Here is an 18210-nt window from a genome sequence, read left to right as displayed (position 1 = left end):
TGTTCCTTTACCACGTGCCAAGGCACTGACTACAGCGATCCATCACAGAAAACTGGGCTGGGCTGGGAACTCAGCCTTCTTTTTTTAAAAATAAAGAATTCCTAGAGACTCATAACAAGCTAGCTCAGACATCACACCTCCTTCAGCAAGTCCTCACAGAGCTCCATTCAGACCACAAACAGGCATGAGAGTGAGAAGCATACTCCCAGGAACCAGCTCTAGCTGGTTCTCTGGTTCCAGGTCAGCCATCAACCAGGGTGTGGCTGACACTGACTTGGACTCAGAGACTTACAGTACTCAGCACAGGAGGAGGATTTACAGACTCTCACAGATAAGGAGAGCAAGTATTTGTTATTCTCTGGACAGCTGCATTCAAATGTCCTAGAACCAGAGGCCTGTCCAGTACTCAGGATCCCTGCTAAATGCACACCCTGTGTCTGGCCTTTCATATAATTTATGCAAGTGTGACAAGTGGGGGGATGGATGGTAGGCAGTTCCCCTGTCCAGGTGCTTCACAAATGTCTGCAGGCAGGAGGGTCATAGAGGACAGGATGCTGTTTTAGCCCAAAGTCATGGCCAGCCCACCTACTGCCCCTCCCTGTCTCCCCCACTCCAGACAGGAACTCACCTATAGGAGTCCCCATCTCTGTTGTAGTCACACAAAAGGTAATCCTTTCCTACCACCTTGTCTCTGGCAATTTTCAGTGGCTGGTCCACAGAAGACAGGAGATCTTCACATAGGCTGGGGACCTGGGGAAAGAGTGGGAGAGGCAGAAACAGGGTTAAAACAACAGCTTCATTACAGGCTGGCAAGCACCAAGTGGAGCCAGGTCGTGGTCAGCATATTTCACATCTGGCTCTCGGCTCGCTGCCAGAACTATGGGCCCATTCTTTTCTCTTCCACGTGTGTCTGACACCAACCGTGTCCCTTTATAAGGAAACGTGTTCTTGAATTACAGCGAAGCGTGACTTCCAATACAGCCTTCCTTCCAAATCTGTATGCAGCTTTAATTACCTGGTCGCCAGGGTGGTCTAGTACATTAATAAGTATCTATATGCCTGGTATTGATCTCTGGTGGGCAAAGTACAAGCTACAGTCCCAAGAAGAAGGTAAACATTTTAAATGCAGAGAAATCCAAAGAACTCTGAGAATAATCCAGCCATGCCAGAGAACTCCCACAAGCACTCAGGCTGAGTAGAGTGTTCAACACTTTACCAACCTAGCTGAAAGAGCCAACCCTACCTGCTGCAAAGGTAGCTTCGCTGCAACATCCACACACTAGCCCCAGAAGGTTCCCAAGACAACACATCTGGGGTAGCCTCCTGGAAAGCACAGGACCTGCTCCCATGGTCTGGGGTGGGCAAACGTAATTCTAGGACAATTCAACACCTGGCCTTGTCAGTAACCCAGCCACTATTCGTACCCCTCCCCTCTTAACTCAAACAGCAATTCCCACCCAAATATTCCAGGAAGGGATGGCGGTGCTTTCCGCAAAGGATTCCTCTGGACTTGAGTCACTTCCGTGTTGTATTTCCAAAGTGCTGACTTACTCATTTCACAGGCCTGGGCTATGGAGACCTCGCTGTATTGTTTACCAGACAACTAGCTTCCAACTACACCATAACCCTGCCAAGTGGAAAAGTCAAATCATGTGGCAAAGGCATGCAGAGAAGCAGAAGGGCCAGCACAATGGCATGTCTCGTGTTCCCCAGAAGACCCCCAACCACTAAGAAGATAAGGACAAGGAATACTGCCACCTTGGAGACTACCCAGCCTGCACAAGCTTTTCAGGGTCCCTCCACTGGCACCTAGGGTGGCACAGACTCCAGGGATAAGGCCCTCTCTGGATACTGCTCAGCACTGCAGTGTGCAGTCACTTTGGCCTCTAGGTAATGGTGATCCTCATGGCCCAAGACACACCAGGACCCCATCCACACTTGCTTGTTTCCAAATTCTACCTCCTGACTCCATGCTACACCAGCCCTAACATGTGGGCAGGGGCATTTCCAAGTGTCTACCCACCTACCGTACATCATAAACTTTGCTAACCCTCTGGTATAGCTATCACTTTCGTGAAGTTCATGTGTATCATGAAGGTGCTTTAGGTACCATTCTTGTGTCACAGGTTAAATATGAATATCTGAGTGAGGGAGAGAGAGAGACAGAGAGCGACAGAGAAGCAGCAGGTCCCACAGTAAAACCAGGAGTGATTCCAGAGTGCAGAGCAAGTAATAACCCCTGAACATCACTGGGTGTGACCCAAAAAAACCAAAACACAAATATCTGAGGCTACAGTCATAATGCAGGCCAAGGAACACATGAGAAGCCAGCAGAGTGGGAGGACACTCCGTGTCCCCACACTCTTGATGAACAGAGGGCTATGAGGAAGGCCACACACCCAAAGGCATGTTCATGGGCAGAACCCACCCAGGAAGGAAATGGTCACAGCAAGGAAGAAAGCCTGAAGTCTCAGGGGTCTTGGCTAAGCACTAGGATGTGAACATGTCAGGACAAAGCCTAGTGTTCACTTTTGGGGTGTAAAAAAGTGGCGTGAACTCACCTACTTCCACATTTTAAAGAAGAGGTCAGGAGGGCTCCAAGATACATACCAATGGCTATGACCTTTCTTTCATGAGATACAGTGCAGCTCAGTCACAGACAACCTCTGGAGAGATCATGGGACTGCTAACAACCCCTGAAGGATTCTGTGGCTCCTGTGCAAATGCCCTATAGCCTTTATCAGCAATCTTTCAATAATCCCAAATTTGTCTGGCCAGTCCAAGAGTTCCAATGTAATCTCAGTGACCTAGAACAATGAGCATTGTGGCCCCGGCCAGGAGTGCCCCTGCTGTCCTTTTCTCCACTATGCTCACTCTCCTCTTCCAAGCACCCTTTTATCACTGACAATCCTACCTGGTATGATTGTCAGGGGACACAGGGGCAGAGTGAAAGAGGAGGTGATGATGGGCAGGAAGGACAAAAGTTCCTAGAAAGTGAAGGTATGACTAGTATGGTACCTCAACTGCCCAAGGCAGAAACCAGGAGGCAGCAAAGGTCCTCAACCTACATGGTGGCCTGCCAGCAGCCCTATTAACAGATCTCACATCACCTACTTTACTTCCTGCAATTACCCTAACTTTAGGTAGGTTCACCACCCCCATTTAAAGAAGTCAACTGGAGCAAGAGGGAAAGCACACCTGATAGGGCGGTTGCCTTGCCTGTGGCTGACCCAGATTCGATACACAGAATCCTATTAAGGTCCCCAGAGCCCGCTAGGAGTAACCCCTGAGCACTGCTAGGTCTGGAGCACCGCTAGGACTGGCCCCAGCTCCCCAAAAACACGGGTTGATCAGGATCTCCAAGATACTTGCCCATGGCTAAGGAAGGATGTGTGACATCAGTGCAACTCAGTTTTCAAAATGCATATACACTTTTGCTATTGGCCCAAACTGAGAAATGTTCTACTGTCTACCCCAGCAGCTGATCACATGAAAAGAGATACAAATCAGAAGTTTCCGGCCACAAGTGAGGTTTGTGTTTGTGCCGCCATATGGTTCTACTTTGCCTCTTCCCCTTCTCCATTAGTTATTAATGTTGAAAAAAATTGTTCAACCAGAAAAAGAAACTTGAGATGAACCCTTAAAAAAATACATCACAAAGCCAGACCAGTTCAACTCCATGGATAATCTAATCCATGGCGCCCTAGTCTTTAAGAAGTGCACCCTGGTACCTCAGTCTTCAAAAAAAATAGGCCACATGAACACATTCCACCCTTTGATCTGCCTGCTGGCTGAGAGCCTACCACCAGAGAGATAAGAATGGAAAACAGGCCCTGTGCATGGCTGCACCCTCCTGTGAGTCATGTGGGTGAAATCACGGCAGGGCAGCATCCTGCAGCAAAGCAAGCTGGACAGGAACATCAGGTGGCCAGCAGAGGGCTATGCTTACAATCTTGGATATCTCCCCAAACCCCAAACGGCTCCTTTGCAAACACCAATTTTAGTGATACATACAACAGGGCAAGAAACATCATCTGTAACTTGGTGTCCTGAGAAACAGCCACCTAGAAATAAGCCGCCCTAGATGCCTGCAACTTCCAGGCCTAGATGCCTGCAACTTCCAACCCTAGATGCCTGCAGTTCCCAACAGGGATGCCCAGCACCTCTTTTCAGGGAGGTTAGGGCTCCACTCCCTAACATGTTTGCACACAGGCTACATGGAGGAGAATGATGACAGACAAGTAGGACATATGGCCCTGCTCTCATAAACCTCACTCCAGCCCTCACAGACAAGGCATCAGACCCAGCCTGAGGGGTTTCCAGGAACCAGGGATCTGGGAGGTGGCAGAGACAACACAGGAATTAAGTGGATAGTGACAAGTGCCTGTGTAGGGAGGCCACAGGTCTGGGCAGAAGCCCCAAAGTAAGTGGAAGAGACACACAAGAGAGCTAAAGTAACTTGGGGCCGGGGCACAAAGGCAACCAGAGTGTGAAGTAAGTCCCAGCACCTTGTTTATTTTGGTTTTGAAACAAGACAGGGACCTCATGTGGTAGAGAGGATTGAAATGGGATTGTGGATGCAGCAGCTTCACTCAAAATGCCAGTGTCTTACCTCCTATAAGACTTCTATAAGATTAGTGCCCTCAAATCTAATTTATAAAGCAATGGAGTGAGAGGACAGAGGAAAAGGTACTTGCCTTGCATGCAGCCAACCTGAGTTTGATCCTCAGCAAAGCCCTTCAAGAGTCACCTCTGAAAGGAGCCAGGAGTTAACAAAGTCATATGAGCACAGCCATATGTGCTCCAAAAATCACAGCAAAGTATGACTTCCCCAAACTTAAAATAGTTGATATATTCACAGGAATCAAAATATAGAGAGGTAAGAGCACATGCGACACAGACTTCCTTCCTCACCCTATCACCCAGAAAGGCTCCATGGCTCCCAGGAATAGAAGATGGGCTCAAGCCCATCCCCCCTTCCTGGTGGATCCATCCATGCATGCATCCTCATGCACATGGGCAAGCTCTACTGCCCAGGGTAAATGTACTGTCCCACTATTCCTGCACCACCCAGAAAGAAAACACAAGTCCTCCCCACAAGTCTCCTGCAATGGCTCAGCCATAGGGACCTCAGGTGACCATCACAGATCAACCAGGGAAGGAAAGTTTTCACGTGAGTTTCACTCTAAATTTTGGAACTATCCCTCACATGTCTGAGCTGTCTCTCTTGAAGAAAGAAGTTCTTCCATGACAACAATCTGATCCTACCCTGTAAATCACACCCAGATGGTCAAACTTAAAGTCACGCACAGCTTCATGCCACTCATCAATGACAAGACACAGGATGGTGGTGTAGACAAGCTGTACCTCACAGGCAGCGCCACAGCCCAAAGAATCCCATGCGATGGCAGCTACCCAGCTAACAAAGTTGCCTAAAAAGGCATTTCTCAGAATCCGTCCCTGTCCGTAAGCCATGCATGACTGCAGTGTGGATGGAAAGCAGCTGGTGTTCCAGGAGACTCAAAAATTGGCAGACCTCAGTAAGCAAAGGGGCTAAGCCCAGGGTACCACCTACACTCCAGAGGCCACAGCTCACCTTGAGAGGCATCCAAAAAATAATTTATATATATATATCACATGGCAAGGCCGAAGAGACAGGACAGAGTTTAAGGTTCTTGCCTTTGTAACCACCAGGAGTAACCCTCAGCATACAGAGCCAGTCCCTGAGCACTCCTGGGGTATGCCCACACTCCGTCAATAAAACTCCCTGAACAAAAATTACATAGGTCAATACCACCAATGCCTTCTTTGAGGTGCAATAGGGCCAGCAGGACACCAAATCTGGCCAGTGGTGCGGTCGTCACTCTGAAGCTGAATGAAGTCAGGTGTGGGAAAGATGCCCGGCTCCCACTGCTAGTGAGGGAAGAGCAGAACAACGATCAAAATCCAAAGCCCTGAGTCAGCTCCCCACAAAGCATAGGATTTCCGTACCCTCAGGTGATGACCAGAAGAGGGATCAGGGAGAACCCCATTTGCACACAACAGGAACTAGATATCCGGGAAGAGGGTGCAGGGTGGGACTCCTCCACTCCTGGACAAGGGACTCCTGTCATCCAGTACAGCACAGGGCAGCCAGGGCACTGGAGCCTACTATACCAAAGGCCTCTGTGCTCTGGATGCCTCTCCCCACAAAGCTGGCACTCAGCTTTAAGTCCAAGCACTTCCTTGTGTTCTTCACACGAAATTTGTACATCTTTAGAGACACGGTTCTCAAGAGAACATGTTGGAACGACTGAGAAGCAATCTCCCCATAAGGGAAAAACAGTGGTGCCAGCAATCCTTGGATTCCAAGAGGGTGGAACAGGGGTCAATGAGGCCAGCACAGGACTCTGGAGAAAGGCACAGGCAGTACTGGGGCTGACAGCCTCGAGATCCTACACAGGTCAAGGGAGCCAACATTTGGAAAGCATCGTGGACCAACAAATGCCTCATCCTACTTAGTAATGGATTCTTCACATGCCATTAACTTCAAAGGCTTCTCAAGGAACAATAAGCACACACACAGACCCCCAAAATAATTACTTCTTGTGGGTAGCACAGGGTTGCATGGCTTGAAGCCAGCTCAGGGTTGAGCCTCAGGTGTAGCCTGGAGGTTCTGAGCACCAGGGGGTGTAGGGTCTGGGAGGTGAAATGGAGGAGAGGATTGGTTGGTTGAGAGGTACAACAAGATCAACAAGATCTACCCCAAGATTCCTGGACATCGTGTGGGAGGCCAAATAATAAATCAAATTCCCTTCTTAATGGCAAGTGACCCAAACCACTCCAGCGACAAATAACAAACAGCAGCAAACTTCCTGGCCCTGATTTTAGTCATTCATTTCAGAGGCCTTCCCTTCTGGAAGCTTAGAAACTGGAACAAGAGGCCAGAGCACTTTTCTATACAGGGTGGGAAGACAAAAGGAAGAGAAGACCAAATGAAACAGACACTAAAATGACTCACTTTCCTCATGACCCTCAGGGAAAGAGCCCCACATCACACACCTTGCAGGGCTGAGCCCTGAGCAGATGACAGGCCCTCTTGTGTGTGTGCTCAAGACTCACACCTCTGCCAGCCCCTACAGGCCTCTCCAGACTACGATATCATCCAGCACAAGGGTCTATCTTCCCCCCACGGCCTCTAAGGGCCTCAGCTCTCCTGAACCAGGCTGTCTGCACCTTCCCCGAACTCCCTGGGAGAGGAACTCCCTCCTCTGAACCCTCCTAAGCAAAGCTCCAGGGTGCCAACCAGATTCAGGATGGGATGCCCTGTCCCAGCTCTGCGATGCCCAAGGTGTGGTTGGGACTGTAGTGAAAGGGAAGGGAAGGGCTGAGTCTTTCACTTTTAAGGCCCATTGTGTGACCTGGTGGCACACAATCTCTAGAATGCTGTGCCCCTGAGGAGAAGTTGTTGGGACAAGCTGGTGGGGAGGGAGGAGAAACGGGCAGAAGACAGGCAGAGGCCTCTTCACGCAAGAAGCCCTTCCCTTGACTATGAAAGCCAGTTCATAATACAATCTGCATCCAGCCTCTGTGACTCCCTTCCCTTCTTGAGAAAGCCAGCAGCTTCGGGACACACTTGGTGAACACTCACTTGTTATCTCTTGAATTGTATCTCCTCACACCTAGAGTATTTCCTGCCTCAGACCTCTAGGGTCCAAATGTAGCTGGCATTCAGTCAGATATGGAGAATTGCCAGAGACGTAAGATTCTTCAAGCCTCTTAATCTCGAGTAAGCTTCTCCTATGTTCTGGAAGACCAGGAGGACAGGACCCTGACCTCTCCCAGAGCGGCAAGAACTCTTTTGAAAAATTCTCTTTTCTACCCTATAGAAATACTTTCTTTCTGCAGTCAGGGAAAAAGTCAGGGAGAGTGAGAAATGATCTGAGGAGGCACACATCTGTGATCTGGAGGTTCCCAAGTCAGAGACTCAGGCTCCCTGTTCCGTGGGCCTCTATGGGTCCTGCTAAGGTCCAGTGTGGACAAGGAGTTGGGATGTCTCCCTGGACATCCATCAAGTCTGCACACATGCTGTGCTTGTCCCAGCCCCACTGGTTGTGTTCCTACCAGACATCTCGGGTGTTTTGGGGAGGTGGGGGAAAGGCCAGGTAAAATGCATGCAAGCAGCTGTGTATACGATGATCTTTCTGTTGCACTGTAATCTCAACAACAGCAACTATCAGGAGTCTGGGGGGCAATTTCCTGTGACACTCAGGAAACTGGACCAGAGTCCACAGCTATGCTGTGGCCATCAGCTCATGTGAAGCGACGACAATGAGCTGCTAATCTGAGTCCAGAATGCCTGACTCTCTGGCATTAAAGCAGCCCTGCAGGAGGCAGCGGGATCCATAGGATCCCAAATCACTTCCAGTTAGTCATGAGACTCGGGCTCAGCAAGTTACAACCACCCGGCTCCAATGAAGCTCTTTTGATCCCACCCAATCAAGTGCCACTCTCAAGGCATGTTGCTTATCTCCTCAGCACCTGGTTCCAACAAAAAGGGGTTTCGACAGACCCAGCAAGAAAACATTCTAGCTATAAAAGCTGTCAGCTGGATGGAGGTGGAGCAGTGCATGGTGCCAGTGGGCCATATCAGTAGCTTATGTAAGGCCCTGTCCTATGTCTGTGGGAGGGTAAGACATTTCCTCATCACGAAGGCTCTGCTCTGGCAAGGCCTTGCCTGTGTAAGATATGTGGAAAAGTTCAGGGCAGAACTTCAAGGACCAGGACAGGTGACTATGCAAGTGTAGCAATGAGCTTCTGCCAGGAGCGCTCTGATGTACAGGCACAGGCCACCTGGACATGAGCTAGCTGCAGCCAGAGGTGCTCAAGTAGGAAGCAGAAACAACTGTTTTCTATACTCCTCTGAGCATAAACTATGGCTTGACATTCACCAGGGCAATTCCTGGACAACAGAACAGCCATGCCACTGTGAGAAGAGGAGCCCAACGATGGAATGGGACTCAGAAAACAGTCTCATATTGGAGGAAAAGAGGGTTTCCTCCGACACCAATCAAGCAGACTTCCTTCCATATGCAATGCACTACCACCTACAGAGTCATTACTGAGTGCTGCACAGATGCCGCCAGGGTTCACTGTCCCAGGTCTTGGGAAGTGAAGCAATACATATATAGAGGTTTGGTAATGTTTAAGGGGACAGCTCAGAGCCACAAGAGCCAAAGAGTCGCAGAGGCCCAGGCTCCTAGCTCTGGTCTCTGCTCATTATCTGAGTGGAGCTGGGGCCAGCATCTACACATGGCCTGACGGGAGGAGGTGTTCTTTCCTCCATCACTTCAACAATCTTGCTGGCTGGCTACCAGGCTTCACACTGGATTCCTGCTGCTGGACAAGTCTCCATCAGGTCTTGTCAAAACCTCACTGAGTCAGTCAGTCACAGAAAACGCCCACACACTGACAAAGAAATCATCTCTAATTCTTCCTACTGGGGAAATGGTCAGTTTCTTCCAAGTCACTGATGTCCTTCTGCTGACTAGGTCTTCTCTCCACTTCGGCTCATTAGAAAGGAAAACCAGGATCCAGTGTGAGAGAGAGCATAGCGGCGAGCATTTGCCTTGCATGCTCCCGACTAGGTTCACAGTCCCGGGCATCCTATATGGTCCCTGGCCTGCCAAGAGCAACTTCTGAGTACAGAGCCAAGAGTAACCCCTGAGCACTGATGAGTGTGGCCCAAAAAATAAAATAAAATAAAATAAAATATAAACTTGGAGACAGAATACTTCAGGTAAACTAGTCATACAGTGTGTGAGTAGGACCAGGGAGGCAGAGCTCTCTGGGTGAAGCAGTATGCAGGGGCTACCAGAGCCACACTAGAAGTACAGGGAGACTCTGGTGCTCAAACTTGCCACCACCACCACCCCCAATGTCAGGCCTGTACTCTGGCCCTCTGAGCTATCTGCCTGGCCCCTCAACAAGGGCTTTCAAGTGGGTGTTGTTGGCTTAGGCTGCCTCCACTATAAACCCCTGCAGGGCACTCTGGCTCCTCCTGGTCTGGCCCACATTCCTGGCCTGTTTCAAATGTCAAGGAAGAGCAGGCTGGGCATGCTAAAATTCTCTCAAGTGTTTTCATCTGTTTCCAAAACCAGATGTGTTCTGAGGCGGTGACCCAGGCCCTCCTCGTCCAGGCTCTGGGCCTGCCAACCCAGAGGAATAAGACTCCCTGACAGCTCTTTTTTTTTTTTTTTTTTTTTGGTTTTTGGGCCACACCCGGTGACGCTCAGGGGTTACTCCTGGCTATGTGCTCAGAAGTCGCTCCTGGCTTGGGGGACCATATGGGACGCCGGGGGATCGAACCGCGGTCCGTCCAAGGCTAGCGCAGGCAAGGCAGGCACCTTACCTCTTGCGCCACCGCCTGGCCCCTCCCTGACAGCTCTTGGAAAGTGAATGCTTTCTGCCTCCTCTGTCCTGGAGAAATGAAATCTTGTTCCAACTCACTTTTAAATCTCTACCTTCCCATAAGCCAAAAGGTAGGATCTAACTGGAAAACTCTTCAGCAGAAAGAGAGCTGTAAAAAAAAAAATCTCCAAGTAATTTAGTAAGCACTCCCCTGTCCACCAGCAATGGGATGTCACACAGTTTCTGAAATGCAAGGGCATGCAGACCTCTCACCTCTATGAGGATGAGGAAGGAAAGGGATTTGCATGTGTTTCACATTAAGCCTTCCAGCTCTGACTGAAGAAAGAAGAGTCTTCTTCACCTCGGAGAGTTTAGCTCCTGCTACTTTCCCCTGAACTTCAAGTTTAGACTCACTGTGTCCCTCCCCTACTAACCTTGCAGTATTGCTGTTCCTTTTCTCCCAAATGACTCTTGTTGCACATCCCTCAGAAAGTCAACAAAGTCCAGATGCCAAGAGCATCCAGTGTTCTCTCCTGAACGCCACAAGCAATAGACAAGAGTGCTGGAGAGACAGACAGGCTAAGGCACCTGCTTCAAATGCAGCTGACCCTGGTTTAGTGATGGTCCCCAAGCATCACATGGGTCACCTGAAACACAGAACTAGGATGGAAGTATGATGTCTATGGTCCCCACATCGTCCAGACCACCCATCATTAGACCCCCCAAAAAAGACCAAAGTGCATTGAGAAATATTTCCCGAAAGATGCATTCTCACCTGCTCTTAGGCAGCATAAAATCAAGAAGGAAAAATCTTTCCCCAAACAAAAGTGAGATTTTAAAAGAGACTTGCTGAGTGGCAAACATTTTGGAAAGATGGAATTTTAAACACAAACACTAAGGGACAGAGCTTTGAGGCAGAGAGCTTTGCACACAGCTGGGAGGCCCTCTAATTAGGGAAGTTTTACAAAGCCTGTGGAGCATCAGTAAAGCTCCCTGTGGTCTCAGGAATGGCAAGAATGTGGAAGTGATGGAGTCATCAACAGGTTCCAATCTGGCTTGGCATTTTCACCAAGGATGAAGCACCTGGTCTGTCCTAAGCCATAGGGCCACACTGATCCTTCCCGCCACGGAAGAGGCCCACCTAGCTCGGGAGCAGATGTTCTTCATTTCTTTGCACCGGCACTAAGACAGCGTGTGGGGAGGTGTTCCTGTCAAGGTATCTTAAGACAGAAAGACAACTAAAGGGAACACCCCCACCCACCCACACACATACACACATACATATACATACATACATACATACATACATACATACATACATACATACATACATACATACATACATACAAACAAATACACTCTGGAAAATAGCCCTATTTTTAGCCTGAAAGTATATTACAGGAAACTTTTCGAAGTATTTCTAGTGGACTAGAAAAAAAAATTAAAATGGAGGGATGTGGATGGACACTGGGTGAAGGAATTGAGTTTTAGGACTGTGCTCCAATACTAATCAATCATGAAGAACTTCCTTTCTTATTCTTTTTTTTTTTTCTTTTGGTTTTTGGGCCACACCCAGTGACGTTCAGGGTTTACTCCTGGCTATGTGCTCAGAAATTGCTCCTGGCTTGAAGGACCAAATGGGATGCCAGGGGATCAAACTGCAGTACGTCCTAGGTTAGCACGTGCAAGGCAGATGCCCTACCGCTTGCAACACCATTCAGGCCCCCATGAAGAACTTTTTAACTTTGTAATTTACCTTGATTAAATTTTTTTTAATTAGAAAAAGATAGGGCTTGCTCAAGGCTCCATCAGAGGAATGCCCACATACTGTACTGTCTGCCATCTGTGGTAGGAGGTCTTTCCCGCTCCCCCCTCAATCCCCTTTCCCTCTTCCTTCAGTATGTTCCACGCAGTCCCAGGTGCAGTCTTCTTAAACAGTTCTCTACTTCGAAGGATACCTCATGTCCTTCACCAGTTATAAGTGTTAAGACATAAGAAAAAGGGCACAAACTGCTCTCAGCTCCTTCCCTAAAAAATCTGAGCTGTGAAGAAGAGCAGAAATCGGGAGACTACTTACAGCAGTGGTTCTCAGTTTTGAAGGAAGGTATATGGGACTACAGGTAAATGGAACACAAGGAGGGGAGGATGCACAGAGGCTAGGGGGCCCAGTGGTAGGACTGGGAGGCCACAGGAAGGAAACAAGCTAGAAATTAGGAAGTTAGAACTCCTCTAAAAGCAGTTACTGCCAAGGGACCAGGACCTGGCAGGTGGCCTTACAGATGACTCAAAAGTCCTAGGACGTTGATGTCCTATCAAACAATATACAGTGGTTGGCTCTGGCAGCTCCCGGTGACTGTATTTAATTCTATTTTGGGGGCCTCTCAGGTGCCTCTCAGAGTGCCCAGAGGCCCAGTGGTGATTCTTAGCTAACAGGGAAAGCAGTTCAATGCAAGGGTTCTCTGGAGGAGAAAAAATGTTTTCCTCCCCCTGACGCTAGTGAAGAAACCAAGGCACAGTGAGACTATGTGGCACAAACAGGCTGCACCTAAATCCAGCTCTCACTTCCTGTGACCTGAAAGACTCCAAAGGATTTAGAGTCCCTGCTAGCACCTCCGTGTCTCCAACCCTAAGCACTTGTCAAGTGGCCTTCGTTCTGTTCAGCTTCATGGAGGGTGAAGGTGTCTCCATCCGACACCCGCTTTCACCTCTCAGGCAATTAGGTTTTAGATTCCACTCCTCTCAGATTCTGGGGATGGGATGGGCAGACTTGGGAGAACATTCACTAACACTGATCATCAGCAATGTGACAAGGCTCTGTGTCAGGTCTAGAGATAGGGATGAGCACTATTACGTTCCACAGGTACTCTGGGCCCCTTCTATGCTAATCACACAAAATCACCACACACAAGGAACAGCAAATGCTTTTAAATCAGCCCCTTGTGAGCGCCTCAATGTGGAGCCCTGGCTTCCTTGAACATTCAGTTTATGAATAATCAGGAAGGCTGATCCCACAGGTCTGAAAATGATGGGAAAGCAACAGAAAGCAAGCCTTAAATGCCCAGTGCCCTTCTCTGCCACCCTCTTAGATTCGGCATAGTCAGGAAAAAAGGAAAGCCTTGCATGGAGGATAATCATTCCCAGCCTTGCAGCATAGCTCAAGGGCTTTGTTCCCAACTAACCCGGAGCATTACTTCAGCTGCCAGTCAATAATAATTAAGCGTGCCTCCACATTCCAAGGAGAGGGAGAGGGAGATTAACGATAATTAAATCTCTCCTGGGCTGGGCTCTGAAGCTCTCCTCAAGTAGCCTGCTGTCAGGTACTTATTCCAAAGCCTCCATATGACGAAACTCCTACCACCATCTGGAACATCAATTCAATTACATAAAAGGTAACAGGCCCACTAGGACCTGGAGGTCAGGAGACTCAAAGGGGCTGCTCAGGCCTCTTCTGCATCTAGAGCATCTAGGATACTACCCACAGTCAGTCAAAAAGCTGGGGAGGGACAATGTGAACTGGAGAGCCCCATGGTGAGGCCTCTCAGGGACAGGTTCTGTGTACACATAGGCTGATGGGGTCTCTCATGAGCCCAAACAAGTGGACATGACAGGCCCAAGAAGGCAGCAACAGTTGTGACAAAGGGGCAAACCCCAGCCACAGCACTACAGGATCAAAATGCCTGGCATGAGGAAGGTCAATGGCAGACAGTAGAACCACTTGTCATCCCAGCTCCCCTTCTAAAGTCCTGACCCTTTCATACAGGTATGAGAAGACACATCCCCTCTACCAGCAGCATTGCCACCTCCATCAGCATCCCAGCAATGTGGAGGAACTGGAAAGATGGATCTAGCCTCTCCCTGGCACTAGTGGTTTTAGTGCCGCTGCCTGCTGGAACTCTGCAGTGAAAAGGACAATTCTGTGCCTGGAAAGGCTGTAGACACATACACAGGAGAGCAGAAGATGAAGCAATTTTGGTCAGAAGACCCAGATTAGATCCTGACCAACTCATTAAACCTGTTTACTCATCTATAAAATGGGATCAGAAGTTAGGCTTGTACTGTGCCATTTAAATTATTCAAAGGATCGAAAGCTGTCTTTCGAACACCTCAGAGGCACCCGAGAGGCCCTTCTTAGAAAGCAAGAGGCAAAAAAAAAAAAAAAAAAAGCAAGAGGCAAGCAATCATTTCTTGATCTGTACAACTCTGTGAAGTTTGACATGGTTTCAGAAGCCCATAGAAAGTGCTACCGTAAACCAGGTACCAGGTTAGAAGCATTCCACGGGCTATCTAGTTCTCAGGATTGGCGCTATCATGCCCATGTCCTTGGTAGAAGCCAAGGCTCATGCACTTGAGATATGAAGAGGTAAGTTGGGTTCAGTGGGCATTTCTATTCCAAGGTAGCAAACACCTAATCCTGAATCTGCTTCCAGGAAGTGCAGGCACTGCTTCAAAAAGGCCCAAACCCACACCTGAGGGGTAGGATCTGGCAGGCAGTGGCTGTACAGGGGTAAAATGGGTTAGCAACATGTGATGTGCTGAAACAGCCCTGCCACTGAGGGGGACACGGCAGGAGACAAACGGGATCCCTCAGCACAGCTGAGGTCCACTGTTGGTGAAATGAACAGCCTTCAGTCACAGCACTAGGGGGTTTCTCATACTATTGAGAGGGTGTTTAGGGGATCACAATGGCAGTGTAGAAGGGTAGGGGTAGCAAGGGAAAGCAGACACAAAGCTTCAGCAGAGACAAAAAGACTGGCAGTCTTGAGGGGCTACAGAAACTTTCCTAGGCTACCATGCCTAAGAAAGGTTCTTGGGAAATGGTCTGAGGTCCAGAGTTCAGAGGCACCTGCCCTGGGTGATATACGTGTACTGAGACCACTTCGGATAGCTGAAGTGTAGGTGATGCAGGTAAAAGCCATTGGAGACCATCTGGCAAGTGGCTGGTGCACGAGACCTACAGTCTGAGCTATCCTGATCTGTCAGACCACCCATCCTGTTACTCAGGGGTCTCAGGGTCCCCCAGTGCTGCTAGAGGATGGACAGAGATACACTCAGGACTGGAACAGGGCTCTCAGAAGATGTGAGGCTGGCATGAGACCACTTCTGTGCAGGAAGAAGATGGTGTCACTCAGGGTCACTAAGGACTGGAGCAGGGCTCTTGGAAGATGTGAGGCTGGCATGAGACCACTTCTGTGCAGGAAGAAGATGGTGTCACTTCGCTATGGAGACAGCTGGCGATGCTGGGGCTTGAGTGTGCTCTGGTCAATGAGGACTTTGAGGTGCATCTAACTAAAGGCTTTACAAGGCCTAACATGGAGCCTTGGACGGACCATGGTTCGATCCCCCGGCATCCCATAGGGTCCCCCAAGCCAGGAGCGACTTCTAAGCACATAGCCAGGAGTAACGCCTGAGCGTCACACTGGGTGTGGCCCAAAAACCCAAAAAAAAAACAAAAAACAAAAAAACAAAAAAACAAAAAAACAAGGCCTAACATGGGAGGAACCTAAGCCCTCTTTGCAAAAGGGGATCCTAAGAGTAGTAACATCAACATGAGGGTATCCATAGTGATGCTCTTTCTGCTCCACCAACAGAATCATTTTGAGGAGACCATCTGGCCCTCAGAGAGGAGAAGCCCATAACCCTGAACAGCAGTTCCAAAGCCAAGTGGCGGCAGGCTTGGGCAGGCCTACAACTAGAAACCTCAGGCTTTCTGGTTATAGTAAGATATGCACCATATAAAATGCTTTTCCTCCCTACCTGTCCCATCTGATATTTTCCGAAGCAATTCTATATATTGCCAAAATGCAATGATCAAGAAGGGCCACGATTCTATGCCCTTTTTCCAAATGGTTATGGAACTTGGCCTTTATCACACTGAGGGCCAGTGCCAAAAAAGGTCTAGAATCCAGGTCATCTGATGTGCAGGTCACAAACCTTTCCAGGAAACCAATATTTTCCAAAGCAAATTCCATGAGAGTGAGAGAAATGCAGAGTCAAAGAAAAACAGAGCTTTGTTTTTCTACATCTTTAACTGGGCAGGCCCTCCCAGCGTCTTCGAGAGGGGTCACAGAGAGGGAAAACTCTTGGAGCCAGCCCCTCTGGTTTTATGTCTCATGTCTCTGAACATGAAGGACTAAAGATTTGTGGAGCATATGTAAGAAGCATCTACATCCCAGCTCTCTGTTCCAGCAGCATCCTTACTTCTCTCACTGATAGAGACAAGGAAGACAGCCACTGAGAGCTCTGGTCTGTCCCCACCATGGTTTCCCGGTGACCTTGGATAGTTAATGAAGCCCCCTGACCCTTCCATCTTTCCAAAGGAAATCATGGGAACATTTCAAGCTGTTTTCTGAAGATTTAGAGATAATACCTTTCAGGGATTTTTTTTTTTGCCTTTTAATTAAAATATACATATACATATACTTAAAGAGAGTGAAGGGCTCAAGGTGCTTGCTTTACCTGCAGCCCAACCTGGACTAAAAGCACAGTCCTAAATGCTACCAGGAGTAGTTCCCTCAGTAGAAGCAGGTGTGGCTCAGAAGTCAAAATAAAATTTTAAGTTGAATTTGCATATTGTAAAATATGTTTTGGCAATGAGTGTCTATGGAAGGCTTTCATCTCAATATCAAATATCACACCAATGTACTCCTGATGTTACATGCACATTCTTTCATGCAAATGTACTAGTTCCTTTGTTCATTAGGAGTTAATGCATGTTGTGTTGACAACTAACTATCCCCCCCCCTTCAAAATGAGCTCCACTGGTGTTTCATTTCAGAAGGCAAAGAGACAATTAAAGGTACTTAAAAGTTTCTTGTCACTACCTTGCCCTTCTTACAAATTTCTTTTCCTTTTCCCTTAAAAGGCAATGGCTGAGCTTTGCAGTAATGTTTCCCTTTCTTAGAGTAATCCAGCAGCCAACACTCTGGCCAGAAGTAAAGGCCACCTGCCTCTGCCCCCGTTCAAGTACCAGGTGTGGGCTCCAGAAGCGCAATTCCCACTTTCTGTAACTGGGGGGGCCTTCCGACTCACTTCCCCCAGAGGGCCTCTGAGGACAGAAGGGGTCTCAATGGAATGTATCCATTAACACGGCCCAAAAGTGCTTCCAACCTCTCACAGATCCTTAGGAGAGCTTTATTTTATTCTAGCATTCATTAAAAGAAGAAAAATAAAAGAAGACTTAGGGCTGAGGGATCACTCCTGGTTCTGTGCTCAGGAGCCATATGCCATGCCAAGGATGGCACCGGAGTTGACAGTATGCAAAGCAGACACCTGATGTCTTGTATTCTCTTTTGGCTCTATGTGAAAATAATTTTGTGGAGAATGAGAAGAGGGAAGAGTCAAATTCTAAATCTGAGGCCAAACAAAAATCTTCTGTTCTGAACTCTGACTGATTTTGATTCTGCCTGAACCTAGCAGTACTCAGGACTTACTCCTGGCAATGCTTGAGGGACCATCTGGGATGCTGGGGATTAAAACGGGCTGGCAATGTGCAAGCCAAAGCCTTACCTGATGTACTATCCCTCTGGCTCTCTTGTGAACTTTTCATCTCTTTTTGAAAAGTCACCAAAGTACCCAGGTGGCTGATATGAAAAGTGACAAGTAAGGCACAGCTAATTTCTCAATGACCTGGCTTTGCAGAGTTCGAAGCCCAGGCAGTTACAGGTCATCAATCGACTGTTGCTCCTGAAGAACTGTGAGGCCCAGTCTTCCAGTCTGTACCCCCAAGAACACACTCACAAAAGGAAGCCAAGGCCTCTGCACCTTCTTCATTCATTTTCCAGAGATTTAACTGCCTGAACTGCTTTTGTGGGAGGCAATTAA

General features: G+C 48.4%; 2 protein-coding genes across 2 annotated transcripts in view; one reads left to right on the top strand and one right to left on the bottom strand.

Moving 5' to 3' along the window:
* The window catches only part of HTR6 (5-hydroxytryptamine receptor 6), a 742605-nt gene that overhangs the window by 470762 nt on the left and 253633 nt on the right, over window positions 1–18210 (top strand). The gene's annotated exons all lie outside the window — the stretch shown is intronic.
* The window catches only part of CAPZB (capping actin protein of muscle Z-line subunit beta), a 126740-nt gene that overhangs the window by 37492 nt on the left and 71038 nt on the right, over window positions 1–18210 (bottom strand). Inside the window, exon 7 of the mRNA XM_049772525.1 lies at window positions 629–750. Coding sequence (XP_049628482.1) covers window positions 629–750 — 122 coding nt within the window. The remainder of the gene's footprint in view (window positions 1–628; window positions 751–18210) is intronic.

Source organism: Suncus etruscus, chromosome 4, assembly GCF_024139225.1.
Source record: "Suncus etruscus isolate mSunEtr1 chromosome 4, mSunEtr1.pri.cur, whole genome shotgun sequence".
Taxonomy (NCBI): domain Eukaryota; kingdom Metazoa; phylum Chordata; class Mammalia; order Eulipotyphla; family Soricidae; genus Suncus; species Suncus etruscus.
The sequence above is the reverse complement of the archived record's forward strand: the minus strand, read 5'-3'. Positions and strand labels throughout refer to the sequence as shown.